This window comes from Nerophis ophidion, linkage group LG24, assembly GCF_033978795.1.
Source record: "Nerophis ophidion isolate RoL-2023_Sa linkage group LG24, RoL_Noph_v1.0, whole genome shotgun sequence".
Taxonomy (NCBI): Eukaryota; Metazoa; Chordata; class Actinopteri; order Syngnathiformes; family Syngnathidae; genus Nerophis; species Nerophis ophidion.
Window position 1 is genome coordinate 19,535,226 of NC_084634.1, and position 27,927 is coordinate 19,563,152.

The 27,927-nt window shown below is 36.9% G+C and overlaps 1 protein-coding gene across 3 annotated transcripts in view; it reads left to right on the forward strand.

Moving 5' to 3' along the window:
• The window catches only part of enpp1 (ectonucleotide pyrophosphatase/phosphodiesterase 1), a 100,067-nt gene that overhangs the window by 5,396 nt on the left and 66,744 nt on the right, over nt 1-27,927 (forward strand). For 2 of the 3 annotated variants that reach the window (XM_061885968.1, XM_061885967.1), the window contains exon 2: nt 24,681-24,753. In XM_061885968.1, coding sequence (XP_061741952.1) covers nt 24,681-24,753 — 73 coding nt within the window. Of the gene's footprint in view, nt 1-5,966; nt 6,089-24,680; nt 24,754-27,927 lie in introns of those variants that run through there. The other variant, XM_061885969.1, reaches the window with a different exon arrangement.

Genomic DNA, 27,927 nt, shown 5'->3' on the forward strand with positions numbered 1-27,927 from the left:
CACACACATATATATGTATATATATATATATATATATATATATATATACATATATAAATGTATGTATATATATATGTGTGTGTGTTAAAGTTGAAGAACCAATGATTGTCACACTTGTGTATGTATATACAGTATATGTATGTATATATATCCATATATCTATATATCTATCTATCTATATATATATATATATATATATATATATATATATATATATATATATATAGATAGATATATAGATATATAGATATATACTGTATATGTATATATATATGTGTGTGTTAAAGTTAAAGTACCAATGGATTTCACACTTGTGTGTGTGTATGTATATATATATATATACTGTATTATATATACTGTATACATATATATGTACTGTATATACATATACTGTATATATACTGTATATATATATATATATACTGTATATGTATATATATGTGTGTGTGTTAAAGTTAAAGTACCAATGAATGTCACACTTGTGTGTGTGTATGTATACATATATATATATACTGTATATATATATATATATATATGTACTGTATATACATATATATATATACTGTATATATATATATATCTTTATATATACTGTATATATATGTACTGTATGTATATATATATATATATATATATATATATATATATATACGTAAAGACACAACTTTGCGTTATAGTTGACTAAGTATATTATTATTAATTATTAGTTTTAACATTTCAGCTTTTTCTCATTACATTCCGATTTATTTTCCTCTTTTTTTTCTTACATTTTACTGTTGTTTCTTTTTTCAGATGAACATGTTATTTGAAAATATACAACTTTTAAAAGTTTAGCAGACACATTAGCTATATTTGCACAAACCAGCAGTTCTGTATCGCCGATACCACCCTGAACTTTACTTGGTATCGGATTGAAAATCTGTGGTATCACACATCCTCACCCGTCAAGGCGAATTTTGAAGCCAAACAACCCACCTTGCCTTTTGGGGTTAACATTCTCAGTTAATGTAAAGAAAATATATTTGGTTATTATTAATTTGCATTGATTCAAGATTAATGCAATATTTTTATGTGATTAATCACATGAGTTAAATCATTAAATGTAATTGCATTCACTTTTCTGTGAAGTACAAAAAGTAGCTTGCTTAAATATTTTTGTTTAGATTTTATCAGGGGAACAAACAAAAATGTGTTTAATAATCTTGAAGTATTTTGAGTAAAAAAGTATCAGCATGAGTCACAATGTTTTACTAGGTATCGCCCATCCCTACTGTCTGTCTGTGTGTGTGTTTGAACATGGAAAGAAAATGTTTACACCCCACTGCCAGGAGACATTGGGCCAGAAGTGTGTGCCCGGTGTGGGGGTCAGTGCAGGGTTAGTGCTTGAGGGTCTTTTGCCAGCTGCTGGTGAAATGCTGACCCTCCTGTTTGCTTGGGATCTTGAAGAGTAAAGTTACAAGTGAAAGGGGATATTTTTTACCACGTTATTTATACACCGTACCACATCCCAGATTTTATTTATTTTTTTAAAGCATATTCCACAACATTTTTGCACAAAATTAAGCATTTTAAGAAAAAAAAATGGCTAAAATAAAAATAAAAAATCAATACTACAGTAGTATTGGCTACTAGATGTGATTAAACCAATCAGAGGGCACGATTCAGTATTGTGGCCACTGATTGGCTCAGCCTCAGCAGCATAAGGGTTATATTTCACGATTAGTGTTGTCCAGATACCAATATTTTGGTACTGGTACCGGTACCAAAATGTATTTCGATACTTTTCGGTACTTCTCTTAATAAAGGGCACCACAAAAAATTGCATTATTGCCTTTATTTTAACAGAAAATCTTAGGGTACATTAAACATATGTTTCTTATTGCAAGTTTGTCCTGAAATAAAATAGTAAACATACTAGACAACTTGTCTTTTAGTTGTAAGTAAGCAAACAAAGTCTCCTAATTTAGCTGCTGACGTATGCAGTAACATATTGTGTCATTTATCATTCTATTATTCTGTCAAAATTATTTAGGACAAGTGGTAGAAAATGAATTATTAATCTACTTTTTCATTTACTGTTAATATCTGCTTACTTTCTATCTACACTTCTGTTAAAATGTAATATACTTTTTCTACTGTTTGGATGCTTTACATTAGTTTTGGATGATACCACAAATTTGATCCGATACCAAGTCGTTACAGGATCATACATTGGTGATATTCAAAGTCCTCATGTGTCCAGGGACGTATTTCCTGAGTTTATAAACATAATATAAATATTACAAAACGACAGAAGATTTTGTGATGCTAAAAGATATTGGTGTAATCATAGTACTATCGACTAGATACGCTGCTGTACTTGGTATTACTACAGTGGATGTCAGGTATAGATCCACCAATGGCGTTTGTCTACATTCAGTAGTGTTGTGTGTCCGGTACTTTTTAAAGGCGGTATAGTACCGAATATGATTCATTAGTATCTCGGTACTATACTAATACTGGTATACCGCACAACCCTAATCACGCTAATAGCGTGCTAATGTTAGCTTGCCAACATAGGAGAAGTTAACATACTAACAAAATAGTGATTCACTGTTATAAACTAGCTAAATTAAAAGCTAAGACTTTAGCAGAAAGCGTGTATGATCAAAAATAAATTGCCTGATTAATCCAAGTGTTCGTAGTTAATGTGATATTTTTGTGTTTAATTAAGTGAGTTAATTCATTCATTTTGACAGCCCTAGTTTAAACATATCAATTAGCGAAAATGCGTTAGCATGCTAATGTTAGCTTGCTAATGTTAGCTTGCTAACATAGCAGAAGTTAACATACTTGCAAGATGTCAAGTGTGAAAATAGTGATTCATAGATAAAACGTGTATAATTGAGTTAAGTTGTTAGCACAAGACGTTAGCAGAGTGCATGTATGGTCGAAAATAAATTTCATGTTTAATCCAGGTGTGTTCATGTTTGTGATTTATCACATGAGTTAATTTCTTCATTTAGACAGCCCTAGTTTAAACATATGAATTGGCGAAATTGTTGGCAAAAAAACGTTAGCATGCTGATGTTAGCTTGATTAACATAGGAGAAGTTAACATACTTGCAAGATGTTGTGAAAGTTATTCACAAGTTAAAACATGTATAAACAAGCTAAATTGCTGGCATAAGACTTTAGCAGATCAAAAATAAATTGCATGATTAATCTAAGTGTGTTCATGATTAATACGATCATTTTGTTGTAATTAATCACACAAGTTAACTTTTTAATTATGACAGCCCTCAAAACAATTTAAAAACAAGGGGAACAAGTACAGTAAGGAAGGGAATCATATGGCCCCATTCCTGGGTGGATTTTATGTGAGCAGAAGAGGGGAGGGCATTAATCATTTATGCAATGCAGTCTGCTGAAAATTATGGAAAGTGCCACTCTACATAGCAACTGACCCTGTGGTCAAAGTTGGAGCTGCCACAAAACACATTTAAAGGCCTACTGAAACCCACTACTACCGACCACGCAGTCTGATAGTTTATATATCAATAATGAAATATTAACATTGGAACACATGCCAATACGGCCTTTTTAGTTTACTAAATTGCAATTTAAAATGATGACGCGTACGTGTGACGTCACGGACTGTCAGGAAATATTAGCGCTGCACCACTAGCGGCTAAAAGTCGTCTGCTTTAATCGCATAATTACACAGTAATTTGGACATCTGTGTTGCTGAATCTTTTGTGATTTGTTCATTTAATAATGGACACTATAAAGAAGAATGCTGTTGGTGAAAAGCGGTGGACTGCAGCTGTCTTTAGCACCGAGACACAGCCGGTGTTTCTTTGTTTTTTGTGAAACAGAGCGGTCAAGCGAACATGTTTTCTCTACGTCAACCAGCATGTTTTTGGATGGGAAAATTGTGATATATATATATCTTACCAGAGACATCATTGGATTATTCGTAGTCCTGCAGCAGCTGTCAAAAAAGGCAGCTGTGAGCTTGGCTCCTCGGCTTCTTCCTGAGACACCGAGTGTTCACCGCAGCTACTCGACCTCGAGGTATGTCTTTACAATCTTTACAATCTCACTAAAACACTATTAAAACAATAAGCAGATAAGCGATCTTCCAGAATTATCCTAGTAAATGTGTCTAATTACATCTGAAACGCTCACACTGTCGCCACCCACAGCTGTCGCTTTTTTTTTCTTTTTTTGTAGTTCTTCACTATCAATATCCTAATTCACAAATCTTTCATCCTCGCTCAAATTAATGGGGAAATTGTCGCTTTCTCGGTCCGAATTGCTCTTACTGCTGGTGGCTCCCATTATAAACAATGTGAATATGTGTGGAGCCCTGCATCTCCTGACATCACGCGCACATACTTCCGGTAAAGGCAGGGCTTTTCTATTAGCGACCAAAAGTTGCAAACTCTATCGTGGATGTTCTCTACCAAATCCTTTCAGCAAAAATATGGCAATATCGCAAAATGATCAAATATGACACATAGAATGGACCTTCTATTCCCGTTTAAATAAGAAAATCTCATTTCAGTAGGCTTTTAAAAATATCCAACACTCTACTGCTAAAGTGAATTGTGCACCCAGCCAATTCGTCACGTTTCATATGTCAGGTAAACCGTGACTAATGGGGCCATATCCTACTGTGCAAGTGAGTAATCCAAAAAGCTGCCAAGAATAGTTTTGAATTATGCAATGCACAAATTAAAACTACAACTACTACAATTTGTATCCAGTTTTCTGTCATTCAGACAGTTGAGTTCAAATGTCACAGTGAGGCCACGGGACCAGTTTGTCAAACAAATACTGTTTGCGCATGCAAGTTAGGGTATAACATAAAATAAACACGTTTTAAGGCTAAAGAGTGTAAAAAGAGCAGCATATATTGTTCTTGCAAACAAGTCGAGCCACACATAGTTGTGGCTGGGCTAAATATGGAACGCATCTTTATTGTTTATGCTAGCTTTCTTGGCTATGGATCTGCTGCGGGCACCTTTTTTTTTTTTTTTTTTTACACGCCAAATGACCTCAGACCTTCTCAGGAGAGGCTCTGATTAAAGACATGTGTGGCAAAGTTGGGTGTTTCCTGAAATACAAGCGCGCCCGGGCATCTGTTTGTAATTGCAACACTGCTGCCTGTTCGCACAAAAGCTCGCATTGCAGCCTTTAAGGCTCCTTACAAAAAGCAGTCTAACATGTTTCCAAGGTGCGCTGAGGAATAAAAGTGTTTGATTAAGTATTGGCATTTATAAACAAGAGAGATACAGCAGTGGTTCTCAAATGGGGGTACTTGAAGGTATGCCAAGGGGTACGTGAGATTTTAAAAAAATATTCTAAAAATAGCAACAAGTCAAAAATCCTTTATAAATATATTTATTGAAGACTACTTCAACAAAATATGAATTTAAGTTCATAAACTGTGAAAAGAAATGCAAAAATGCAGTATTCAGTGTTGACAGCTAGATTTTTTTGTGGACATGTTCCATAATTATTGATGTTAAATGTTTCTTTTTTTGTGAAGAAATGTTTAAAATTGAGTTAATGAATCCAGATGGATCGTTTACAATCCCCAAAGAGGGCACTTTAAGTTGATGATTACTTCTATGTGTAGAAACTTTTATCTATAATTGAATCACTTGTTTATTTTTCAACAAGTTTTTATTTTTTTCCCCCCAAATAGTTCAAGAAAGACCACTACAAATGAGCAATATTTTGCACTGTCATACAATTTAATGAATCAGAAACTGATGAAATAGTGCTGTATTTTACTTTTTTGTCTCTTTTTTTCAACCAAAAATGCTTTGCTCTGATTAGGGGGTACTTAAATTAAAAACATACTGAAAAAATGTTGAGAACCACTGAGATACTATATTACCACTTATTTCCTGTTTTGTGCTTTATTTTTTCTTGGCTTCGGCCTCCACTTCCTGTGCTTGCAGAGCTCGAGGAGCACACCTGCTACCTATCATCCATTTCTGTGTTGGTTTGTTAGTTTACCTTTGACAAACGTTTCCGCAGCATTCTGCCTTTTCCCTCATCTTTGTAGCCAGGATTTACACCCCCGACCTCCATGGTGAGTGTTTTATGTCAACTAACGTTACTTTAGGCAGTTGACTCAAGTAGAAACAAAATGCTCAAGTCATTCAGGACATTTAGCACTCTCTCTACTTAGTGATGTCATGCTAGGTGCTAGCATACGAATAGATGTCAGCATGCGAGCTGTTAGCTGGTTTTATTTAATTGAATTAATTCAAACCAAATCCTTGCACTTATCAATCAATCAATCAATCAATGTTTACTTATATAGCCCTAAATCACTAGTGTCTCAAAGGGCTGCACAAACCACCACGACATCCTCGGTAGGCCCACATAAGGGCAAGGAAAACTCACACCCAGTGGGACATCGGTGACAATAATGACCCAGTGGGACGTCGGTGACAATGATGACTATGAGAACCTTAGAGAGGAGGAAAGCAATGGATGTCGAGCGGGTCTAACATGATACTGTGAAAGTTCAATCCACAATGGATCCAACACAGTCGCGAGAGTCCAGTCCAAAGCGTATCCAACACAGCAGCGAGAGTCCTGTTCACAGCGGAGCCAGCAGGAAACCATCACAAGCGGAGGCGGATCAGCAGCACAGAGATGTCCCCAGACGATACACAGGCAAGCAGTACATGGCCACCGGATTGGACCGGACCCCCTCCACAAGGGAGAGTGGGACATAGAAGAAAAAGAAAAGAAACGGCAGATCAACTGGTCTAAAAAGGGAGTCTATTTAAAGGCTAGAGTATACAAATGAGTTTTAAGGTGAGACTTAAATGCTTCTACTGAAGTGGCATCTCGAACTGTTACCGGGAGGGCATTCCAGAGTACTGGAGCCCGAACGGAAAACGCTCTATAGCCCGCATACTTTTTTTTTGGGGGCTTTGGGAATCACTAATAAGCCGGGGTCCTTTGAACGCAGATTTCTTGCCGGGACATATGGTACAATACAATCGGCAAGATAGGATGGAGCTAGACCGTGTAGTATTTTATACGTAAGTAGTAAAACCTTAAAGTCACATCTTAAGTGCACAGGAAGCCAGTGCAGGTGAGCCAGTACAGGCGTAATGTGATCAAACTTTCTTGTTCTTGTCAAAAGTCTAGCAGCCGCATTTTGTACCAACTGTAATCTTTTAATGCTAGACATGGGGAGACCCGAAAATAATACGTTACAGTAGTCGAGGCGAGACGTAACAAACGCATGGATAATGATCTCAGCGTCTTTAGTGGACAGAATGGAACAAATTTTAGCGATATTACGGAGATGAAAGAAGGCCGTTTTAGTAACGCTTTTAATGTGTGCCTCAAAGGAGAGAGTTGGGTCGAAGATAATACCTAGATTCTTTACCGTGTCGCCTTGTTTAATTATTTGGTTGTCAAATGTTAGAGTTGTATTATTAAATAGAGTTCGGTGTCTAGCAGGACCGATAATCAGCATTTCCGTTTTTTTGGCGTTGAGTTGCAAAAAGTTAGCGGACATCCATTGTTTAATTTCATTAAGACACGCCTCCAGCTGACTACAATCCGGCGTGTTGGTCAGCTTTAGGGGCATGTAGAGTTGGGTGTCATCAGCATAACAGTGAAAGCTAACACCGTATTTGCGTATGATGTCACCTAGCGGCAGCATGTAGATGCTGAAGAGTGCAGGGCCAAGGACCGAACCCTGGGGAACTCCACACGTTACCTTAACGTAGTCCGAGGTCACATTGTTATGGGAGACACACTGCATCCTATCAGTAAGATAAGAGTTAAACCAAGACAGGGCTAAGTCTGACATACCAATTCGTGTTTTGATACGTTCTAATAAAATATTATGATCGACGGTATCGAAAGCAGCGCTAAGATCGAGGAGCAGCAACATAGATGACGCATCAGAATCCATCGTTAGCAATAGATCATTAGTCATTTTTGCGAGGGCTGTCTTTGTGGAGTGATTTGCCCTGAAACCGGATTGAAAGGTTTCACATAGATTGTTAGACGCTAAGTGTTCATTTAACTGCTCCGCAACAATTTTTTCAAGGATTTTCTAAATAAAGGGAAGGTGAGACACCGGTCGGTAGTTTACCATAAGGTCAGGATCGAGGTTAGGTCTTTTAAGAAGAGGATGAATAACCGCTTTTTTGAATGCTAGGGGAACAGTGCCCGAGGAAAGTGATAAGTTTATAATATTTAGCACTGATGGACCTAATAATACAAAGAGCTCATTGATCAGTTTCCCAGGAAGAGGGTCAAGTAAACATGTTGTCTGTTTTATTCCATTTACACGTTGTAACAATTCCTCTAATGTTATTTCCTCAAAACGAGAGAAACTATTTTGGAGGGCAGTATCCGCCGTATATACAATCGTATCTGTGTTAATAGAACCCCGTTGTAGCTGGGACGCATTGTCTTTAATCTCCTTTCTAATGACTTCAATTTTCTTACTAAAGAATTGCATAAAGTCATCAGCTGAGTGGGTTGAGCTACTGGAAGGGGTCCCTTGTTGGGTTAGCGATGCTACCGTACTAAACAAAAATTTAGGATCGTTTTTATTACGGTGGATGAGATTTGAGTAATATTTAGCTTTAGCTAAGGTAAGCATGCGTTTATAAGTTATTAAACCATCACTCCATGCTTGATGGTGCACCTCAAGTTTAGTCGTGCGCCATTTGCGTTCCAGCTTTCTACATAATAATTTCTGAGCTCTAGTTTCTTCTGTAAACCACGGGGTGCGCTTTTTTGGAGCCTTTTTTAACTTTAGCGGTGCTATGTTATCAATGGTTTCGCGCAGGGTGTCGTTAAAGTTGTTAGTGAGGTTATCAATAGAGCCCACATACTTTGGGAATGGTGCCATTACCGAGGGCAGTAGGTCAGCAAGAGTTGTCGTTGTGGCTGTATTAATGTTGCGGCTGCTATAGCAGTTATTATTATTATTAGTTTGACGAACATGCGTCTGAACCTCGAATTTTATAAGGTAATGATCGGACAATACTTTAGTATACGGGAGTATCGTAACTTTGGAAACGGTGATACCCCTGACAAGCACTAGGTCTATCGTATTACCGTTGCGATGCGTGGGTTCATTTATTATTTGTGTGAGACCACAGCTATCAATTATAGTCTGGAGCGCTACGCACGGTGGGTCCGATGGGGTATTCATATGGATATTAAAGTCCCCCATTATGATTATATTATCGGCGTGTGTCACTAGATCAGCAACGAAGTCTAAGAATTCATTGATAAAGTCCGAATAGGGCCCTGGGGGGCGGTAGATAACAGCCAGGTGTAGAGGCAGCGGTGTGACAGACCTCATAGTAAGCACCTCAAACGATTTATATTTATTATTTATGTTAGGACTAAGGTTAAAGTTATCCTTGTATATTAGTGCGACCCCTCCGCCCCTTTTAAGCGGACGGGCAATATGCGCATGTGTAAAGTTAGGAGGACATGCTTCATTTAGCGCAAAAAAGTCGTTATAACAGTATGAAGCTATATGACGGGCAGACGTTTTGTACTTGAAAGAATAGGCTTTGAAACGGCAAAATTCAGTTTTAATGTGGAATTTTGAAATATACATCTAGATATTCAAAATGAAAATAAGTGCACATAATTATATACTTATTATGCACTTTGGTAATTCCATCCGTACCTCCATCTTATTCCGCTTATCCGAGGTCGGGTCGCGGGGGCAGCAGCCTAAGCAGGGAAGCCCAGACTTCCCTCTCCCCAGCCACCTCGTCTAGCTCTTCCTGGGGTAATCCCGAGACGTTCCCAGGCCAGCCAGGAGACATAGTCTTCCCAACGTGTCCTGGGTCTTCCCCGTGGCCTCCTACCGGTCGGACGTGCCCGAAACACCTCCCTAGGGAGGCGTTCGGGTGGCATCCTGACCAGATGCCCAATCCACCTCATCTGGCTCTTGTTTATTTTCCTTTATTACTTTCACATGTTAGCATTTTAGGTACATTTTTTAGGCACAGTATAAAGTTAAGCCATCGATATTGTACATTAGCATTATCTTGTTAGCATGTTAAGTATATTTTATAGGTACAGTTTAAAAATAGAAGTCACCTATATTGTTTATTGGCTCTATCTTGCTAGCATGCTGACTGTTACCGTGTTAGCATTTTAAGTACATTTTTTAGTTACAATATAAAGCTAAGTCATATAGATATTGTACATTAGCATTATCTTGTTAGCATGTTAACATTTTAAGTACACTATAGGTACAGTATGAAACTAGAAGTCACAGATATTGTAACTTGGCTTTATCTTGCTGGCATGCTGACTGTTACGATGTTAGCATTTTAAGTACATTTTTTAGTTACAATATAAAGCTAAGTCATATAGATATTGTACATTAGCATTATCTTGTTAGCATGTTAACATTTTAAGTACACTATAGGTACAGTATGAAACTAGAAGTCACAGATATTGTAACTTGGCTTTATCTTGCTGGCATGCTGACTGTTACGATGTTAGCATTTTAAGTACATTTTTTAGGTACAGTAAGTCCTAAATATTGTACATTAGCATTATCTTGTTAGCATGTTAACATTTTAAGTATATTTTATAGGTACGGTATAAAACTAGAAGTCACAGATATTGTAACTTGGCATTATCTTGCTAGCATGCTGACTGTTACCATGTTAGCATTTTAAGTATTTTTTCTAGGTACAGTATAAAGCTACGTCCTAGATATTGTATATTAGCATTATCTTAAAATTGTATGTATATTTTATAGGTACAGTATTAAACTACAAGCATTAATTTGCTAGCATGCTGACTGTTACCATGTTAGCATTTTAAGTACATTTTGTAGGTATAGTAAAAAGCTAAGTCATATTGTACAATAGCATTATCGTGTTAGCATGTTAACATTTTAAGTTTATTTTATAAGTACAGTATAAAATTATAAGTCCCAGATATTGTAACTTGGTATTATCTTGGTAGCATGCCGACTGTTACCATGTTAGCATTTGTTTAAGTACATTTTGTAGGTACAGTATAAAGCTAAGTCATATATATTGTACATTAGCATCCTGTTGTTGCATGTCAATATTTTAAGTATATTTTATAAGTACAGTATAAAACTAGAAGTCACAGATATTGTAACTAGACATTATCTTGCTAGCATGCTGACTGTTACCATGTTAGCATTTTAAGTATTTTTTTTAATGTACAGTATAAAGCTAAGTACTAGATATTGTGTATTAGCATTATCTTAAAATTTTAAGTATATTTTATAGGTACAGTATTAAACTAGAAGCATTAATTTGCTAGCATGCTGACTGTTACCATGTTAGCATTTTAGGTACATGTTGTAGGCACAGTATAAAGTTAAGCCATAGATATTGTACATTAGCATTATCTTGTTAGCATGTTAAGTATATTTTATAGGTACAGTTTAAAAAGAGAAGTCACCTATATTGTTTATTGGCTCTATCTTGCTAACATGCTTACTGTTACCGTGTTAGCATTTTAAGTACATTTTTTTAGGTACAATATAAAGCCAAGTCATATAAACATTGTACATTAGCGTTAGCATGTTAACATTTTAAGTACACTATAGGTACAGTATGAAACTAGAAGTCACAGATATTGTAACTTGCCATTATCTTGCTAGCATGCTGACTGTTACCATGTTTGTATTTTAGGTACATTTTGTAGGTACAGTATAAAGCTAAGTCATATAGGCATTGTACATTAGCATTATTTTGTTAGCATGTTAACATTTTAATTATATTTTATAAGTACAGTATAAAACTAAAAGTCACAGATATTGTAACTAGACTATCTCTTGCTAGCATGCTGACTGTTAACATGTTAGCATTTTAGGCACATTTTGTAGGAACAGTATACAACGAGAAGTCATTAATATCATAGATTAGCATGATCTTGTTAGCATGCTAACAATTTAAGTTCACTTTATAGGTAATGTATAAAATTAAGTCACTGATATTGTAACTTAGGGGCTTCACCTTGGACCCTTTTCTTTTTTTGTCTTGAAAAAGGGAGTTTTTTTGGGTTGGTGCACTAATTGTAAGTGTATCTTGTGTTTTTTATGTTGATTTAATAAAAAATAAAAAAATTAATAAAAGATTATTCTGTGACCCGGTACCAATCGAGCCGCGGCCCGGTGGTTGGGGACCACTGTTCTAGCACATACACTGCAATGGCTCTATCAGTGTTTTCCTGGCTAGCACTCCCTCCGTTAAAATCCAGCCGCAGTTGCTTTGGTGCAGGTGAAGGTGAAGTGTGTCTCTCTTTACTAGCTTCGTCCAAGCATGTTTCTTTTGTAGCTGTTTCAGCAGATTTTAATTGCTGTTTTGGGCAGTAGATAGGATCTTTGATCCAAGACACAACTTACATTTAACTAAAATGTTCTTCTCTTTGTGCTCGACAAAAGAAAAGTAGTGAGAATATCTCCATGTTTAGAAACTCGACTTCGGCTCTGCCATGATGTCTTGTTAGTAAACACACACACACACACACGCACACACACACAGCGCGCCTCTGCTCCTCTCTCCCCTGTGACACAGGAAGATGCAGGACGACACTGCAGCTCTCCAATAAAACACACTCTGATCTTCTCAGTTTCTAGCCGATACTACATAAAAAATAACGTAAAACAATGCAGTCACTGAGTCACTGAATATAAAAAATAACGAGTTAGATTACTAGTTACCGCCGAAAATAACGGAGTTACAGTAATGCGTTACTGGTGATGTCCGACATCAATGATTACCTTTCAAAATACCATAATTTCTGTCCCCACATGACCATTGCTGGAGAAATACTATACAGAAGCACATTTACGCACTACTGGGCATTAAATCATCAACATATTTTTTCTGGCGCATTTAAAAATCAATAAACCTGCATCAGCGATTAAAACATCTTATGTAGTACTGTCAAAATTAAAATTGCAAAAAACATCGACATCGTCTCTCAAGATGTAGTTTTTTCTTTAAATATCCTTCTTGAAAATGGCCTTGCAAATATGTGTTGGACTGGGCGATATGGCCTTTTATTAATATCTCAATATTTTTAGACCATGTCACGATACACAACATATATCTCGATATTTTTTTTTAGCCTTGAATTAACACTTGATACATATAATCACAGCAGTATGATGATTCTATGTGTCTACATTAAAACATTCTTATTCATACTGCATTACTATATGCTCATTTTAAACTTGAATGCAAAAAGGGAAATCACAACTAAGTCAATGTATCAAAACTGTATTTATTAAACAGTTATTAAGCAGTGGCACGAACATTCATGTAAATCCCAAAACAGTGCAAGATTGTCAGACATTTTAAAACAGGCTATTAGTGCACTTTGGTGTATGATGTCACTAAGATGACATATCAAAACAACACTAAATTAAAGTGCACTTTTTGTACAGAAAGCCACTACAATTGTTTAAAACATATAAAGTGCACTTTCGTGCATGATGTCACACAATATATTTCAATAACTGTCAAATAAAAATTTGCTGCATAATAGGAAATCAAATAGTGTACGTCCTTCGCTATGTGGTAGGTTCCGCGGACGTTATCTCCTGTTTTAGACAATTTTTTTCATACGGTGTTGATGTGGAAATGGTTGCTAGAGCATTTTTGGGACTTTTCAAATGGTGCTACACATTAGCAGTGCTGCTAGTTTTTGTAGCAACGCTTTTTCCCCCACATTTGTAAAACATCTTCCCACTTGAAGCCAAACCCCCGCCAGACGATGGACCCCGTGCTGTTTTTTGGGGGGGAATTAATTCTTCCTTAATTTGTTACCAGATTTGCACCTTCTCTATCTTGTATTACCACTCGCACCGCTCCATTAGCACCTGCCACTGCTAACCTTACCCATGTCGCTACTTCTCTGCTTGGCGAGGGCATGTGATGTAGGGCGTGTGATGTTGCACGCGTGTCAGTATGTGACGTATGTAAGAAGGTGCGCTTGTTTATGTCTCTGTGAGAAGCAGAGACAAGAAAGAGTGGGAAACGCCTGTAGTGTAATGCCTGCAGCTAAAAGCAACTGCGTGAGAACGTTTAGTCCATCACAATATAGTCATTTTCTATATCGCACATAGACAAACCCGGGATATATCCGGTCTATTCGATATATCGCCCAGCCCTGATGTGTTGTCTTGTCTGATAATAAAAAATGTAGACGGAGGCGTGTTGGCTGACTTTTTAAAGTTTACTCCAGTGCGTGCTCATCCAATACTTCCCGCTGCCAGCATGTCTACATTCAACAATCTAAACAGGGCTACTGCGCATGCTCTATATTACTGTGGCATGCTGGGTAATGGAGTTAGTATGTTACCTAGCTCATAACATCACTTTATATCTGCCTTCGGCCATCTAGAAGGCCTTACTGACAACGAGTGATCAGATTGGCTATTGCAACTGTCTATCACTGTATGTGAGAGCTACACGGTGGCAGAGGGGTTAGTGGGTCACCCATGACATATATGATGTATTGTGCGTCTGTCTCACAATACGAAGGTCCTGAGTAGTCCTAGGTTCAATCCCGGGCTCGGGATCTTTCTGTGTGGAGTTTGCATGTTCTCCCCGTGAATGTGTGGGTTCCCTCCGGGTACTCCGGCTTCCTCCCACCTCCAAAAACATGCACCTGGGGATAGGTTGATTGACAACACTATATTGGGTCTAGTGTGTGAATGTGAGTGTGAATGTTGTCTGTCTATATGTGTTGGCCCTGCGATGAGGAGGCGACTTGTCCAGGGTGTACGCAGCCTTCCGCCCGATTGTAGCTGAGATAGGCACCAGCGACTCCAAAGGGAATAAGCGGTAGAAAATAGATGGATGGATGGATATCACTGTATGTCCCCGTTCACTTACAGTGCACGGACGCCAGTATTATTATGAAGGCCTCGGACAGATTTCGTAGAGCATGGCAACATAAGCTAACTTAATTCTAATTGGATAAAAACTCTATAAACTAAAAACAGCGCTGAAAGGAGCATAATATGACATGAAGAAAATATGAATACTTTTAGATAGTTAGGGAAAGTAAATTAAATATTAGTTTTATCTTTAATTATGATCATGATTTCTGGTTATGTTAGGCCAGCAGAGAAGGCCTTCCTGGCCCTGACGGCACACCACTGTACAGATGATATAAATGTCCTTTTTCATAGTTTGTAAGTAAACATTGAAGAGCTATGACATGTCATGTTTTACAGTGTAGTGTGACCCCCTCCCCTGCATGTTGCCTCCCTCAGTCTCTGCATCCCGAGATCTAGCCCTTAAACCTAAAATGATGCAAAATTATTGTTGCTATATGACAATAAATTCTCCAGATTGTTGATATTTGGATAAGCTAAGAGTGCTTTTGACCTTCTCTGTATTTCTTACCGTTTCTTAAACACGGATCTCAAATCGGCTAATCATTTGAAACATGACCGTACAGTAATACTTCCCATAATGCTTTAACACGATAAATGCCAAGAGGTCCTAAAATGTTGTGGAGTGCGTGTTGGCCACAGAGGCTGTTTGCTCTCCCAGACCACAATGATGGCTCCCCCGCTTTATGTCCGCTTGTAAAGCTGCAGTGAAAGGAATCTCACACTAAGACAGACACTGTGACCACAGCGTTTTTTCACATCTGTCTAAGAATTTTAACTTGCTCATGAGTGGTAAAAAAAAACAAAAAAACATCCAACTCCGCTGTTCAAGATGGCCAATATTTCCTATTGTGCAGTTTTTGCTAACATAGATTGAGAGTGCATTTTATTGCTATTTACTTATTTAAACAATGGTCAAAAATAAGGTGATCAATGTACAAAATTAGACCCGTCGTGAGCACACCATAACTACAAACAAGTGATTTGGTCATGGTCGAATGTAACCCCGCCAAAATAAAACCTCATTCTCAGCTCCACAACCAGCCGCTCACTCTCTCCCAAACGTACCTGATGCATTGGGCGACACCCAAACTGTCGGACATCCTACCACCAAACATAACGCCGTGTCAATTTAATACCAATGTAAAAATGTTTATTGCGATCTGAAAGAGTGACTTGTATCATCCACCCATCCATTTTTCTACTGTTTGTCCCTTTCGGGTTATTATTATTATTATTATTAATATTATTATTGTTATTATTATTTTTGCATTAGTGTTGAATTAAGTCTCAAAATAATATCCTTCTGGTGTTGTCCCGATACCAATATTTTGGCACCGGTACTAAAATGTATTTCGATACTTTTTAAATTAAAGGTGACCACAAAAAATGGTAATGTCTTTATTTCAACAAAAAATCTTACAGTACATTAAACATATGTTTCTTATTGCAATGGAAGAACAATCATGTGCTTAAATAAAATCGTGAACATACTAGACAAGTTGTCTTTTAGTAGTAGGTAAACAATTAGTCTGTCAATTAGTCCTAATTAGTCTACTGACATATGCAAAACAATATTGTCATTTGTCATTCTATCTTGTCAAAATTATTATGGAATAGTGGTACAAAATAGATTATTAATATCTGCTTACTTACTCTTATCATGTTCTATCTACACTTCTGTTAAAATGTAATAATCACTTATTCTTGTGTTTGTTTGTATGCTTTACATTAGTTTTTGGATGATACCGCAAATTTAGTTATCAATCCAATACCAAGTACTTACAGGATCATACATTGGTCATATTCAAAGTCCTAATGTGTCCAGGAACATATTTCCTGAGTTTATGAATATAATATTAATGTTAAAAAAACAAAGATTTTGTGATGCTAAAAAATATTGATGTAATCATAGTAGTATCGACTAGATACGTGGCTGTACTTGGTATCATTGTAGTGGATATCAGGTGTAGATCCACCAGTAGCGTTTGTTTACATTTTGATGCCGGTGAGCTACGGTATGTAGTGAAGTATTTTTAGCTTTTCCTCGTCCTGCAGGGATGATACTTGTAAGAAATTTACTTTATTTGTCACCATGGAGGCGAGGATTAGTGATTTAGAAGTACCTAAAACACTGCAGACTGGGGATGGACTTAAGCTGCTAGTGAGATAGCCATTCCTTAAAGCACATCTTCCTGAGGGCGTTTCAGTGTTATAACTTCACCTTTTAGCTTTAGTTTTTAAGCCAAAATGTGTCCGTTCTCCCTTTTCCGTCTACACACTGTCTGTTTGTAAATACTCCGTGATTGTGCACTGCCGAACATGCTTCTCTGCTCGTAAACCAGCAATGTCATGACGTCACCACAACGGGGGGCGGTGAACTGATTCTTTTCAGAGGCGGTATAGTACCAAATATGATTCATTAGTATCGCGGTACTATACTATTACCGGTATACCGTACAACCCTATATCTTTCTATCGGCCACCAAAATGTGCTGGCCCAACCCACTTCCTGCTCCCTCTACAGTGGTTTTCTCACAGACTTCCCTTTCAACTGAAATCTCGTATTGTCATACTTCAGTCTTTTTGCCTCACACACACTTTAGTTCAGTCGTATATTTGTGAGAGCATTTCGCCCGTGTGCGTGTTTGTGTGTGAGCGTGCGCAAGGTTTTTTACGAGTGTGAAAGGGAAAACCTCTCATACTGTGGCTAGGCTATACATTTAATGAGGGTTAGCATTAGTAGTTAACGTTGCTACGTCACTAATATTAGCAAAGCTACTCAGTTTCCCCTAAACTGCCCATATACTGTTATTGGCGTGGTCACATGACATAAAGTAGTTTGCATAATTTGCTATGATTTTCTTAAAAGGCTCAAAAAATGTATACATGCATTGAAAACAAATCTATCATTAACATATATTTTTATTGCCAGATTTTCAATTGTTGCAGCCTTTTGTACAATGTACTTTTAATGACTTTAAAAAAAATTCAAAACTAGCAACAGATTTAGCCTTTTCTTCTAGTGTTATTGAATGTAGTTGTAGCTGTTATGGGGGGGGGGGGCGTTAGCTACGGTACGTAGTTTTACTTGTCCTGCCTAGGTTTTTTTCTGGCTGTGAAGTGCTCATGGCTTATATCTTACTAAAATCCTTCCCGTTGACTATTTACAACACTACACAGTATTTATTATTATTATTATCCATAATTACATTTAAATGGCATTGCATACATGTAAAATTAAATGCTATTTCACATTATTTGACCAGTAGCAGTTACACCCATCTGAACAGGTACGCCACCTGTTTAAAGCCCGAAATCTTGAAACAGACATGTGATTTGACCACAATGAAAAAGACTGAAAAAATTTCCGGGGGTCTGGGGGCCTCCCAGCCAGGTCCAGGGCGGTGCACTGGTGGGGGGACAAGGAGGGCAACGTCCCCCGAAGCTCCTGGTTTTTCACCAGTTTAACATGCTAAAATTAACAAAGACAGCACCATTTGAAGAAAATATTTTAGTATTTAAAGACATGAAAACATCATTAATAGAACATACCTATCCTAATGAATCACTGTATATGGTTCAGTCCCAACAGTATTTAGTCACTAATATTTACATCCTCTGCGATGAGGTGGCGACTTGTCCAGGGTGTTCCCCGCCTTCCGCCCGATTGTAGCTGAGATAGGCGCCACCGCCCCCCGCGACCCCGAAAGGGAATAAGCAGTAGAAAATGGATGGATGGATGGATATTTACATCCTGTGTTCATTTCACATCCACAGGTGTCACATTGATCAGTTATCTACAGTTTATTTACAGTATTACCACATTACTTCAGTTCACTTCTTTTAAAAAGACAGAAATGTAGAAGTCAATATTGCCTCAAATATTTTAAAGTAGCAGGGAAGTTAACATCAACGCGCATAAAAACGGAAACGGAAGTGAAACTTTCAAAGTAAACAGTTTCAAAAGCAAGAGTCTTCACTAAAGATGAAACAATAAAAATTATAATAGACCATAAAATTATTGTAAAACCGTGATTGATAACACAGAACAATTCCCATTATATATCAATAAAAGTTGTCTAAACTGACGGACCGGAGAAGATCGCCAGCACTAGCTAGCTTAAATGCTAACACTAAAACAATACATTAACGTCTTTCTCCGATAAATAACGACATACCTCGATATGAGCGAGTATAACCACATAATTGTGTCAGCAATTTAGACATTAAACTGCGCACATTAAAGCCACATGACGCAGTAGGCCTGTGAGCTCAAGACAGAGTGATCGATCGATCGATACTGAAGCAACGACAACCGGAAGTGGATTCACATGACGTCACCAAAACCGGACAGGACGCTCCCAGCAAACGTGTCTTTCGTTGTAAAAAATAAGAACAAAAACTTTAACAAAAAAAAACGAAAGATTTGCATATACAAACACTCAAATAAAAAATATTTTTATTTGAGTGAAAGCGTCCTTTCTCTCGAGAACCAACATCGTTTACATTTTACATTCCCCCCCCCTAGATTAAAAAAGACGTAATTCCGATTTTAGACGGAAAAATCACATGCCTGAATCTTGAAATGAAGGGCCTTTAATGGCTAAAACATTAACCTGGACAACATTTTAACAGCTGGTTGGCTCAGTTTTTATTCTTTTCATTGCATTCACATGCTGCAGTGGACAGTGCACAATTTAGCTTTCAGTATTAATGCAGTATCTGAAGCACCGTCTCCACGTGTGTTTATTGACAACAGGGTTATAACCTGGACACGTTAGCTCGTCGGTATGGTAACAGGTGACTGTTACTGCGTGCGTCTGCCCCGATCCCGAAAATAAAAATTAAGAAAATCCGAGTCGGTGCTGCACACTGCACAGGTTCGGACCACTTTTGAACTTGTTTGCCAAGACGTGTTACCCTCGTATTTTGATCCGGTCGGTCCGTTATTCCTTTACTTTGTCGTTGTCGTCGTCTTTTTTTTTTCTTCTGACCCACCAGGTGTATTAAGTGCAATTGGCGGAGTTACAATGCATAGTAAACTACCGCCACCTACTGCACCGGAGTTGTAACTACAAGCTCCATTGCTTTTATGAGAGGTCGAGCGAGTCAAAAGCCGAAAAATCTATTTGTGGCGGCCGTAATTCTTTCGTGGCGGGCCGCGACAAATAAATGAATGTGTGGGAAACCCTGATATATATATGTATATGTATGTATATTATATATATATATATATATATATATATATATATATATATATATATATATATATATATATATATATATATATATATATATGTATGTATGTATGTATGTATGTATGTATGTATGTATGTGTGTATATGTATATGTGTATATGTATATATGTATGTGTGTGTATATGTATGTATGTATGTGTGTGTATATGTATGTATGTATGTATGTATGTGTGTGTATATGTATATATGTATGTATGTATATATGTATATATATGTGTGTATGTATATATATGTATGTATATATATATATGTATGTATATATGTATGTATATATGTGTATATCCAGTCTATGTATGTACATATATATGTATGTATATATATGTATGTATGTATGTATATATATGTTTATATACAGGTGTGTGTGTATGTATATGTGTATATATATATATATATATATATATATATATATATATATATATATATATATATATATATTAGCCATTTTTACAATGACAGCATTTTCTGTGTAATTTTCAAAAAACATGTCAGTCTGATTGTGGCAAAATCCTTAGGTATATTTGGATACTTGGCGCCGTCTTAGTATTATCTTAACATTTCCTTTGTCATCATGCCAATATTAGCATGCTAATGTTTTATTTAGTTTAAACCTCAACGCCAAATTTCTTCTCCCTACAACCCCCCCCCCCCCCCACCCCCCCAACCCCCCATTTACTTCCGGGTTTATGATTAATACAGACGTTTTTTTAACGCTATATTATAAAAATATAACGCTATATTATAAAAATATAACGCTATATTATAAAAATATAACGCTATATTATAAAAATATAACGCTATATTATAAAACTGGCCTTTTTATTAATGCTATATTATAAAAAAAAATAAAAAAATTTTTTACAATGACAGCATTTTATGTGTAATATATATATTACACAGCAATATATATATTAAACGATTAACAAATTCATGTAATCCCAAGGTTTTTAAATGTTGAAGTCAAAAAAAGCCTTTAAACATTAACTTTTGCTGCTAATTATTAAAAAAGCTGGTGCAAATTCAGGCCTTTCAGGGCACAACAATCACAACAAAAGCCTGCAAAATCCTGGGACTGACTAATGATTAAAAGTAGGCTGAAAATGTTTGTTTTGAGACGAACATAAATATCAAAACAGTTTTTTCAAGTTTAAAACTATTTTATCAATACTTTTTCAACTAAACTGCAAGATCCTCCCCATCTATATCCTCCCTGCCCTGACTATAAGCTAAAAAGCCAGGGAAGGAGCAGATTTCCAATTACATGGGCGTAAGAGTAACATTTGCAAATCATTTGCGGTAAACCTGGCACGGATTAGAACATCTCGGTTGGGAAAAAACTAAAAATGATAGCTCTTTCCTGGTAATTACGGCTGAAGAGGCAAAGGTTTGCAAGGACAAAATACAATAACATATGACTCTGCAAAGACAAACACATTAGCTCACTCTGCAGCTTCTCTCGCTCTGCAAAATACCTCGTGTTTGTTTACGTGAGGATGGAGAAGTAGCAGATGTTGGGAGTTTGTATGGAAACGCTTCAGAGTTAGACAATCTATTTGTAAACTGCAGTCGGGAAGTGAAACTAAGTAAAAGAAGAACGAGCGTTCGTTAGATGTTGTGTGATGATAGCTGGACTTTTAGTATGATATCAAAGTGTTTGTCATCCAATTTACAAACAAAGAACGGCTGCACAATTCATCAAATTTTGGCCGCTATTATTAAATGAGGGTGATGGTAATTAAAAAAAACACTTTTGCTGCATCTTAGACTTAGACTTCCTTTTTTATTGTCATTCAAATTTGAACTTTACAGTACAAATAAAAACAAAAGCTCTTGGTAGTGCAGGATAAAAAAAAAAAAAGCAATACGGTGCAGATATAAATAAATAGATTACTGTAGAGATAAATACATTGCACTTTTTCACATGCGTCCATGTTTATGGATGTATGTTGTATTGTATTTTTTATTCCAGCGAGTTAATCCATTTTGGGGGGAGTTGAGGGGATAATTTAATTATGATGCGTTCAAGAGTCTTTTGGCCTGAGGGAAGAAGCTGTTACAGAACCTGGAGGTTCTGCTACGGAGGCTGCGGAACCTCTTCCTAGAGTCCAGCAGAGAAAACAGTCCTTTGTGGGTGTGGGAGGAGTCTTTGCAGATTTTCTGAGCCCTGGTCAGGCAGCGGCTTTTTGTGATCTCCTGGATAGGAGGAAGAGGAGTCCTGATAATCTTTTCCGCCGTCCTCACCACTCTCTGGAGAGACTTCCAGTCTGAGGCATTGCGGGCTCCAGTACAGACAGAGATGCTGTTGGTCATCAGGCTCTCTATAGTGCCTCTGTAGAATGCGGTGAGAATGGGGGGAGGGAGCTGTGCTCTTTTCATCCGACGCAAAAAGTGCATGCGCTGCTGAGCTCTTTTTACAAGAGCTCCGGTGTGTAGGGACCAGGTTATATTGTCAGTGATCTGCAGCCCCAGGAACTCGGTGCTGCTTACCATCTCCACCGCTGTGCCGTTGATGAAGAGTGGAGCGTGGCTGGACTGGTGCTTCCTGAAGTCAACAATGATCTCCATGGTCTTGATGACGTTCAGGACCAGGTTGTTGGTTCTGCACTAGTCAACCAGATGTTTCACCTCCTCTCTGTACTCCATGTCATTATTGTCACGGATGAGGCCCACTACTGTCGTGTCGTCCGCATACTTCACAATGTGGTTAGTAGTGGACCTGGCGCAGGAGTCATGGGTCCACAATGTGAACAGCAGGGGACTCAGGACGATATTAGCACTCCGGCTCGTTTCCCGAAACCCGGAAATGCGCAAATGAATCAACAACCAATGGCAAAACGAGTTGCACGGCAAAGCTGCGTTGGTGTTCACATCCAAACAAATTATCGAGTTATGTAGACACGTTAAGCGTTAACACTTCCCTTCTTTTCTCAACCGCCATTGTTTGAGTGCGTTGTAAAGCTGGTTGCTAACAGAGCGGGTCGCCCATCACCGGCGCAAAGCCCCAACGAACTGCTACAAAAGCGGGGGTACCCAAAATACAGACGACCGTAACATCAACCTGGATAAGGGACCCCTTATCCATCCACTTGTCAAAGACACGCCAAAATAACGGACACAATAATGTCTTATTTGCCCAAAGCCATATACTGTATGTCCTATATAAACTGTGAACAGTACAATCAATGTGTTCTTTTGTAAGTGTCCTTAGTGCATAATCTTATTTTTTCACTTGTTTGCACTTTATAATCGCACTCTGCAATGGCATATTTATTTTAATTAGCTCTTTGCTTTTTGTGCATTTTATTGTTTTTTTATAGTTTCAATTTGAAATGAAAGCCAAATTGACATTCTGATTGTTTAAAATGGAAAGTGTAATGAAATGTGTTAAAAAATAATTGTGATTGATAATCGTGATTTCAATATTGATGAAAATAATTTTGATTATTATTTTCGCCCTACACCGAAGTGATGCTGTAGTCTGCGGCGTAGTGAACATTTCATGGGGAAATATATCGTTAGCTGTACTTGTAAGGATGCAACGGTATTGATAAACTGTGGTTAAAACTCGGGATAACTATTACGATGATCGTGAAACCATGATGAATAAGCACTGTCAATCAATTTTACGGACCAGTGATGCACTGCTCATTTACTGGAGAAGCAAGCTTTCCCTGTTTAAAGTTTGTCTTGAATCATTACAACACTCTAAAACCGTACAAATTAAAATGGAATAAGATAAATATTTTTAAACACTGAAATAACAATCATATGGCTCTTGAGAAGCATAACAATTTTGTGTATTTATAAAACTTGGTAAACATTTTAGTGTGTATACTTTTTGAGCACATTCAACAATACCTTGATAACAGTCATACATTTGGTTCCAATGTGGAATTGTCATACGGTTACCGCCATATTGTTCAACTGAAGTGATTGAACTGATTCGGTGCCAATTCCGATACAGGTGCTTTACGGTACCAATTTTTGGTACTTTTGTGATTTAAAAAAAAATATTTATTGATAATATTTTTTTAATTTTTTTATTGTAACATTAAAAAATGACCTAATGATAACTGTGCTGTTAGTTATTACATTTAAGTCTCATTAGCAACACAGTTGCACTTCCAAGACAGTATAATGCAGTACTGTATAGTCCAGGGGTCACCAAACTTTTTGAAACCAAGAGCTACTTCTTGGGTACTGATTAATGCGAAGGGGTGCAAGTTTGATACATACTTAAATAAATTGCCAGAAATAGCCAATTTGCTCAATTTACCTTTAACAAATAAATCTATAAATATAAAAAAATGGGTATTTCTGTCATTCCGTCATACATTTATTTTCCTTTTACAGAAGTTTTTTTTGTAGAGAATAAATGATGAAAAAAACACTTAATTTAACGGTTTAAAAGAGGAGAAAACAGTCGGTCGGGCTGTGGGAACACAGACTGGAGTGATTTCTGAGTTGACGGCAGAAATGTACCGTAAATGAAATAATTTATTTCATTGCAGGCTCTAATCCTCTGCTTACTGATCCTCATCCTAACACTGGCCTTCTCCCTAAACAACGGCAGCAGTAAGAAAGGTAAGTTTCATTACACGTTGGTCAGCCATGGACAGAGCATATAGAACCTCACAGTCCTCACCGTAAGGAATTTGAAATATGTGCTGTATTGTGCAAATGTATCGCCGCGCGTAATATTTCCACTCTTGCAGCACGACCTTAGTGCCACTATGGCCGGGAGCTAAATGTTGTATTTGGTTTTTTTTTTTGGCTTTTGGATAATTTTGTAAGGCATGTGTAGTCTGAGTAATAATAAATAGTTTTAGTGAAAAATACTTTTTCACTAAAGTTTTTGCTTCCAGTTCACCAGCCTGGAATACTCCTAGTCGATAACAGAATGATACTTTTTACTTGAAATGTTGTGATCTTTGAATACTTTTGTCACCAAACAATGTAACAGCAATATAAATATTGTGTAAAGAATCAGTCTAACAAAAGTTTATGAAACTCTTAATCTATTTGTGAAAATGTAAACCAGGCACATTTTAACCTCTTTTTAAGCAAGTTAGTCTAGGTCCAGATTTAAAATCACTGTTTATCATTTATCCCACAGACCCTGAAGGTTCATAAACAGGTTTGAATGTTTTTCCACCTCAATCTGGACTAAGTGCTCTACATGCTCCCAAAAAAGGGTCACATGCACAAATCAAAAACTGTTTTTATGAATGTTTAGTATCCATAGATTATTGTAGTCCAGATTAGAGAAATGTTAGTGGAGTTGTTTTTGATCTGGACCACGACTAAAAAAGGGTTAAAAATGTTGCATTTTAACAGAATAAAGGTTTCACAATCTTTAGGGTCTGTGGGATAATAATAATAATAATAATAATAATACTAATAAGTAGTACCGTATTTTTCGGACTATAAATCGCAGTGTTTTTCATAGTTTGGCCGGGGGTGCGACTTATGTTTGAAATTATTAACACATTACCAAAAAATATCAAATAATATTATTTAGCTCATTCACGTAAGAGACTAAATGTATAAGATTTCATGGGATTTAGCAATTAGGAGTGACAAGGAATTAACATCTTTCCTTATTAGAAAATGTTATTCACCAATCTAAACTTGTAAAAAAAAAACCTCATTGTCTGAACTACTATAGAGTATTTAGATTGATCATAAAGAACAAAGTGGTCGATATACACTTGACAGTGGGGTGTACATTTTTTTTTAATTTTCGACTGAATTGTGATTCTTTTTTTGTAACGATTCTTAAATCATTTTTGTATTTTTTTTTTTAAATGTCCAGTCCAGCCATTCAGGCAAATCATATAGTTGATGTCGAAGATCATATATGCTATACAGATTTACTTTACATAAGAGGATACTTCTCTTGACTTTTTTAAATGTTTGGGTAGAATTGTATTAAAAAAAACAAAAAAGTATTTTGTCTATTTTAGTTAATAAAAAAAAAAACTTGGTTAAAAGATTTTAGTGACTGTATAAGCAAGCACTTTGTAAGCACATTCAACAATACCGCGATAACCGTGATATGAAATTTTGATATCGGTGCATCCCTAATCGGGACTAATGTGGTCTACATGCTTGAACAGGGGTTAAATGTGCCTTTATTACAAAAAAACTGAATAAAGGTTTCACAAATCAGAAACTGTTTTATGGACATTTAAGCACTATAGATTAATCCAGTCTAGAGTTGAGAATTTTAAGTAGCTGTGGTTAATGTGGACATGGACAAATGTGGTCTACGTGCCTAGAAAAGTGGGGTTAAATGTGCCTTCTCAAATGTATGGAAATTTAACATTCATAAACAGTTTTTTGTATTTGTGAAACTTTTTGTGGACCACACTAGTCCATGTCCAGATAAAGAAAAAACCTGTGTTTTGATGAATCGTCAGGGTCCGTGTTATATTCCAGTGCAGTTTTGAGGAACCCAGTTAGGGTATTGGTTTTTTGAACATGTATACAATTACAATATGATTCATCACATAATTACTAGGAGTGTAACGGTACCCAAAAATTTCGGTTCGGTACGTACCTCGGTTTAAAGGTCACGGTTCGGTTCATTTTCGGTACAGTAAGAAAACAACAAAATATAAATTTTTTGGTTATTTATTTACCAAATTTGTAAATAATGGCTTTATCCTTTTAACATTGGGAACACTATAATATTTCTGCCCAGGTTAATCAACATTAATCTGCCTCAAGTTGTTGCTTTGATTAATTAAAATGAAAAAACCTTTCTTCTACATATAAAAAGTGCAACATTAAACAGTTTCCATTGAAACTGTTTGTCAACTCATCATGCTTAATTTATTACAGCATTTGGGAAGCCTGTAGTTGACTTTTATTATGTAAATGTTGTATTTTTATCAACATGTGATAGCAGGGAACCTGCTATTCAAAACTAGGCTGCTACATTACTGATTCATGTAACTATAGCTGAAAAATAGTACAATTGCAATAGGAGAGACTATTCATCCCTAAACACGATGGAATTCAATGAAATAACAGACAGACAGGGCTTCGCTGCCCCTAACCCACGCGCACACACACACGCACACAGCAAAATGAGCTAACGTTACGCTAAAAGCTAATTAGCCTTCATCTCAAGCCTATACTGTGAGCGAGCTGAGCTGCAGTTGAAGTTTCTAGAAGGTCAACGGGCTCATAGTGACGTTAGTAATAGTTGTGACTGGGAAGTGTTTAGTATAATTTGGGTAGAGTCCGCTCCTCCCCTACTAAATGAATATCTCTGCTCGATGCTGAAGGATTGACTACATCGCTCTGAAGTCTGAATATGCACTCCTGATTGGCTGTTACATCGCTCAGAATACGCACTGCGGATTGGCTTTGTATGTAACCAATCAGATGGTTGTGTGGTCGGGACAATGAGGCAGAGACAGAGGCAGAAAGCAGAGCAGCTTGTGAAGACTTCTGCTTCCGAACTCTTTCGGTACACCCGCGTGCGGAACCGAAACCCCCGTACCGAAACGGTTCGATATAAGTACACGTACCGTTACACCCCTAATAATTACACATTCTCATTACAGCCTGTCTGAAAAACAGTAGGAAGAAGCAGAACTTATTTAATCTTACCTTTTTTTGTTTCATAGTAAATACTAATTTGTTGCTGCTTATTCTGTAAAACAATGAATGACTCAGTAAATAGACAAACGAGTAAGTGAATAATTATTAGATACATAGTTTTCATGAAAAGGTAGTTAAAAATAA